Source organism: Alligator sinensis, unplaced genomic scaffold, assembly GCF_000455745.1.
Source record: "Alligator sinensis unplaced genomic scaffold, ASM45574v1 scaffold109_1, whole genome shotgun sequence".
Lineage (NCBI taxonomy): Eukaryota > Metazoa > Chordata > Crocodylia > Alligatoridae > Alligator > Alligator sinensis.
The window spans coordinates 5,214,311-5,220,632 of NW_005841852.1; the positions used below are offsets into that span (position 1 = coordinate 5,214,311).

The 6,322-nt window shown below is 42.5% G+C and overlaps 1 protein-coding gene across 1 annotated transcript in view; it reads right to left on the reverse strand.

The window, feature by feature from the left end:
* KCNMA1 (potassium calcium-activated channel subfamily M alpha 1) overlaps positions 1 to 6,322 on the reverse strand; it is a 527,746-nt gene that overhangs the window by 25,999 nt on the left and 495,425 nt on the right. Inside the window, 1 exon segment of the mRNA XM_025212980.1 lies at positions 6,288 to 6,322. This exon segment is cut by the window's right edge and continues 30 nt beyond it. Coding sequence (XP_025068765.1) covers positions 6,288 to 6,322 — 35 coding nt within the window.

The window sequence follows — 6,322 nt, forward strand, 5'->3', positions numbered from 1 at the left end:
GCAGTGCTATGCTGGCTAGCACTATGGACGAAAGGTACTTGGGGGTTATGATTGACCACAAGATGAACATGAGCCTGCAATGTGATACTGTGGCTAGTAAAGCAAGAAAAATGCTTGCTTGCATCCACAGATGCTTCTCAAGTAAATCCTAGGATGTCATTCTCCCATTGTTCTCTGCCTTGATCAGGCCACAGTTGGAGTACTGCATCTAGTTTTGGGGTCCACAATTCAAACAGGATGTTGAGAAGCTTGAGAGGGTGCAGAGGAGAGCCACGTGCATGATCAGAGGTCAGGAAGGCAGACCTTGTAAAGAAAGGCTGAGAGCCATGGGACTCTTCAGCCTGGAAATGTGCAGGCTCAGGGGTGATCTGATGGCCACCTATAAGTTCATTGGGGTGCTTACCAGTATCTGGGGGAATGTCTGTTCACAAGAGCGCCCCAAGGTATAACAAGGTCAAATGGTTACAAACTCCTCCAAGACCGTTTCAGGGTGGACATAAGGAAGAACTTCTTTACTGTTCGAGCCCCCAAGGTTTGTAATAGATTGCCGCCAGAGGTGATTCAAGCACCTACTCTGAACGCCTTCAAAAGACATCTAGATGTTTATCTTGCTGGGATTCTATGATCCCTGCTGAATTCCTGCCCCTGAGGCAGGGGGGTGGACTCAATGATCTTACGAAGTCCCTTCCAGCCCTAGTGTCTATGAAATCTATGAATCAGAAGAGGTAACAGGCAGTAGTGTCACTAGGAAAAGAAAGTACAAGTTATAATCAGTGCCAAATGTGGAACTTTCCAGGGTAGTATCATAAAATGGTTCCATTCAACCTTGGACTGGGGAACATATTGGGTCTGGGAATGCTTCTGTAGTTAGTGCCAGATTATTTGCTGGAACTAGGGTGTTAGGTTAACCTAAGGAAGTAGACTGGAGTGTGTTGAGAAAATGCAGTATGTACTTCAGCATAAAGTTATATTGTCAGTGGAACAGGTATTGGCACCAGAGACTTTCAAAGCTAGAAGACTTTGAAAATGGCATGGAAGATTTCCTTGAGGAGTATTTTCTAGCCAGAAGCAGTAAAATAACTTCAGCTGGTAGAAAAGGCCAAAAAGATCCAAGATGGTAGCTCCCCATGACGTACTTGAAAAACCAATAAAGAGAAATGGGTGGTGAGGGGAGGGTACCAACCCTCAGCTTCAGGAGCTAATGGTGAAAGGAGATCTTATAAGCTTTCTAAAAATATAAGGGGGAGGAAGAACCAGCAGCATACCTACAGGCTGGGGAACTCCCTTTTTGTCAGTGCAGAGGCAGAAAAGGATCTTGGAATCATTATTGATGCCAAAATGAACATGGGGCGACAGTGTGGGGACACGGTGCCAACCACACCTTGTCATTCATCCATAGATGCATCTCAAGCAGGTCCAAGGAGGTGATCCTCCCCCTCTATGCAGCACTGGTCAGGCACAGTTGGAGTACTGTGTCCAGTTCTGGGTGCTGCACTTCAGGAGGGATGTGGACAGCATTGAGAGGGTCCAGAGGAGGGCCACCCGCATGATCAGGGGCAGCAGGGCAGGCCCTACAAGGAGAGGCTAAGGGACCTGAACCTGTTCAGCCTCCACAAGAGAAGGCTGAGGAGGGATCTAGTGGCCTGTTACAAACTAGTCAGGGGGGACCAGCAGGCATTGGGGGAGTCCCTGTTCCCCCAAACACTACCAGGAGTGACTAGAAATAACGGTCACAAGCTGGCAGAGGGTAGATTTAGACTAGACATCAGGAGGCGCTACTTCACAGTCAGGGCGGCTAGTATCTGAAACCAACTTCCAAGAGAAGTGGTGCTGGCTCCTACCCTGGGGGTCTTTAAGAGGAGGCTAGATGAACACCTTGCTGGGGTTGTTTGACCCCAGTGTTCTTTCCTGCCATGGCAGGGGGTCGGACTTGATCATCTGTCAAAGTCCCTTCCGACCCTACAAACTATAAAGGGAAGAAAAATAAAGGGGAAAATAAGTATAAATAAAAACATAAAAGAGAAAAGTCAGAAAAAAACCCTAATGCTTGGCAAAAGTTTCTCAACAGAAATACTCTATCCCAGCTAGAGGCTTGAGAAAAACTGAGATGTGAGAAGTGTGCATACTTCTTTATCCTTACCGTCTGGAAGTCGGCATGAGTGTTAGTGCTGAAGTGCTTTTTACAGGAAATACTATGGCAAAAAAGTCCCTAGTCAAAAGTTCAGGGCCTGTACATGTGCACCCAAAAAAATGGGTATGAGGACAGTTACACAAAAGAGAACAAGCCAAAACAGCCAAGCAGGGAATGCCAGTAAAAGGGAAAGAAGGCATATGACCAAGGACTTTTGCAAATTTCTCATCATCAGGCTGTCCTGAAGGGACATCAAAAGAGACTGGCACCAGTCCCATGGGATAATAACGCCAGCTGTCACCCAGCCCAGGGTGGCCTCCATACTGTCCACTCACCAGATGGGAAGCAAATTCAACTCTGACCTGTTCACCAACAGCACCAATGAGCCTGAAAGAGCTGCACAGGGCTGAGGAGTAATGACGGCACTAGAGAAAGATGCCTATTGCCAGCCCATTACCCAAAACAGAAGAAACTGACTTGCCATTCCTCCTGACAAGATGGAGCTGCTGAGGTTAGCAGCACACAAAAAAATAATTAAGAATGCTTTCGGGCCTATCAGAAGAATTGATGCTTGCATCTTATTTTGATAATGGCCCTAACCAAAGTTGGTTTTTTTTGTCAAAAAAACCCAAATGCACAAAAGAGAGTCAAATTTGAACATAAAGGCTACCAAAGAGAAAGAGGTGCAAGTTGTTTCACTCTCTCATGGCTAAGATAATCGTAACTGTGTGAATTCCTAGAAATTGACCTGGAATTTGAAAACAGATGTGTGGCATTTTTGTTTTGTTTTATTTGGGGGGGGGTTGTTTGTTTGTTTTTACATTTACAATCAGGCATCTTTCTTCCTTCCTTCTGGGAAACCAGATGTTAGTTATTGAAAAAACATTTTCCCTGGAGATATACAGGAACTTCCTCTATTGTCTTAAATAAAACAAATTCTAATCAAAGCCATCTTCCATGAAAAAGAACACTGGAATCAGACAGGAAAGGGAGCTCAGCTCTTTTGACCATCTAATCCAAAAATTTGCCGAGTCCCAGAAGGATGTTGAGAGGCAGATAAGATGGCAAAAAAATGTTTCTTTCACAAATGCTGGCAGCACCAAAGAAAAGTATATCCACAGAGGACAAAGAAGAGGATAGCTGCAAATATTTCAGATCGGTATGTGTCAGGATTGCAGCTGAGTCCATGTTTGTTCACCTACATCCAGAAATGTCCATAATCATATTTTAGCTACTGCACCCACCTTAGAAATGAGGATGGTTTAGTAACCCATTTTTTCCAGCAAAGTAGATAAACATTTACAGATGCAAAACACAGAGATACAAAAGACACATCTAGTGAATGAAGCCCACATAATTCAAGACCCTTAAATGAAGGCCAGCTTTAAGATTCATTTTCCTTCCCAGTTTGGCCTGCCCTTTTATTCTCTCTTCTTAAAAACAAAGTAATGTTGCATAACTTTTAATGAGCCACCATGGCAATCACAATGAAGGGGGTGAGCCCCATCCTCAAGAGACAACATGAAATCTCTTATCCCCCCTCCTTTAATCAAGATGCACCTTGCTACTGCCTGCGAGATTTCCTCATTACAAGCTTCAGTCTTCTCAGTAATGGAGTGGTCAAAATGCAGAAAGATACTCAATACTCTGCATTAGAACTCCATATTTTTCTCTAAAGAATCCATAATGCTGGAGCTACATACTGCTTCAAGTCCTGCTAACTCCTAAAATCCACCATTGGACAAAAGCAAGGCCAAGGCTGAGGCCAGAAAACAGACTTGTTCAGGGAAACAAATAAAAGGGGATGGTCCCTGAATTCACATCAAAGGAATCTTTCGGGGAAACAAAGACTTCTAACCCAGGGGAACATGGGAGGGGAAAATACTGGGAAGCCAATTAATAGAGTATATCTGAAGATTTAGTAATTGACTGAAGGGCCCACGGCCAGAAGAGACTTATAGGAAGGCAAAGGAAGATATCTTGCAGCCAGTTGCCTCATGAGAAGACTTCCATTAAATGGGCACCTCAGTTCAAAATGATCCTGACAGCACTTAGCAAGATTCAAGACCCATGCGGGGAGACAGCTACCTGAGTCTGTACATGTACCTAAAAGACAGAGCCTTCCTTCTTCCCAAGCCTCTCAGATACAGAGTTCTATAAAAGCCATGATGATAGATATCAAATGAACAAGAAGAAAAAGAGGGTAAAAAGGTGAAATTCCTCTTTTCTTTTTCTCTTGTAGAGAAAGACTAATGTAGCTAAGAAAAAAAATGCTATCAATAATGGCAGCCACTTGTTGCACAGAGATAGAGGATGAAAAGGGAAATTGAGTGGGAGAGGCCAAATGAAGTGAAAAGACTCTCCACAAAAAAACAACAAAAAAACCCACCACAATATCAGGGTACCATATATACGAAAGAATACAGGGAAAGAAAAGCAAAAAAAAATCAAAGGAAGGGAAAAAATAATAACAAATCAGCAGTGTGCTTCAAGAAGCGGTAGTGAGAAATAAAGGCTTAACAAGATGATTTGATGAAAAAGGTGCTCCATCTCAAAGCCAGACGTGCAAAGAACTGAGGGACAAAAGGCATGTATCACCCTTTATTCCCTCGTGCAACACTAAGAAAAGTAGGTTTAAGATGCAACAAATGGTAGGGCTGAGGCTAAACATACCCAAGGTCAAGTGGTGGAGCCACATGCCCATCCATGGCTAGAATGAGTCTATAAACAATAATTTTAAACAAAACCCCAACTATAACAGACCCCACCCCTTTTATTCCAATGATGAGCACTAGAGGGCCTGGTACCTTTTCTTCCTGAGTGCTCTAGTGCATAAGCAAATTTCCTGGATTCAGAAGTAAGTACATCAATGTTACTATGCCCTTCTTCATACTGTCTCTCATTGAAGGCCAAATGAGGAGGTTTTGGAATCTTGCTTCTCGGTGCTCTTCCTTACTGAGTGCCAGCACACACTTTCTGGCAATCTTTTATAAACAAGGCTCTGGACTTCTGGAAGGAGTGTTCTTATTAGATCTCTACTGGAGCATTTGCATCACCAATCACACTTTTGGAAAGATTACAATCAACTACCAGTTGGGAAAAAAAACACATTTCCCTAAGTTCTGCTACTTGCTTAAATGTGGAAAAACACTGGCTCTTTTCTGAATGTTATTTATTCTGTACATAAGGTGACTCATTCACCTTTTACAAGATGTAAAAGTCCAGAAAAGGCAGTTTTAAATCACTCACATCCAATATTTATGGTACATATGGCTTTCATCCCAAATGTCAAAAGTGAAGGAAAATATAGCTATGCATGTGGCAGCAGCAATAGACAGAATAATCATTTATTATGCAATTAGGCTTTTTCTTTTTTCAACTAAATTATTCATTAACTTACATGGTATTACTAGTTTTACAATGCCATGGCTAGTGCATTAAAGGAAAATAATGCAAACTCCAAACGGAGATTTTTTTTAAGACCTTATACAAGTGAGTCAAAAAGAGCCCACTGGTGCTTTGGTATTAAGCAAGTGCTTCAAAATTATCTATACAAATTGTGCAAGCCTTACATTATTTCAGTATCAAGAGTGCAACAATCAGTAGCGATTTTTCCCCAAAGGGTTAATTTCCTAGCTTTTGCATAACTGTGTTAATTGCCTGTCTCCTACTGTGAGTATAAAAAAGGGAACCCCGATACATTGGCACTTACTTGTGCACTAAATGGCTGTTTTCAAAAACCTCTGACATCTATAACAAGAGATTACGTTAAAGACACTCCAAATGTCATCTGATATGTGCAATAGTTACTGTGTTGAACTACTTGCATTTTTGCCATGCCTATGGATTTAAGAACCTCCCCTCCCCCAATGCGGTAAATAACTTTTGGTCCGTCTGCTTTGTTGCTGTTGTGCTTAAGGGCATCATGGTGGTGGAAGAAAAATGGTATTTGCATGCACACCATTATACGTACACAAAATACGTGTACAATAAAAAAAAAGGGAAAACAAGAAACATTACTGTTGGAGACACTGACAGAGGTGGAGGGTAAGAGGGAGTGGGGAATGTATGGCAGACAAAAGTTTCTCCCATGCTGGGAGTGAGGAGGGGAGGAGGTATATCACATGTATATCACAGTCTATCTTCCTGCACATACTTCTGTTTTTCCCGGGAGTCTCTGGTCTTAGAGCG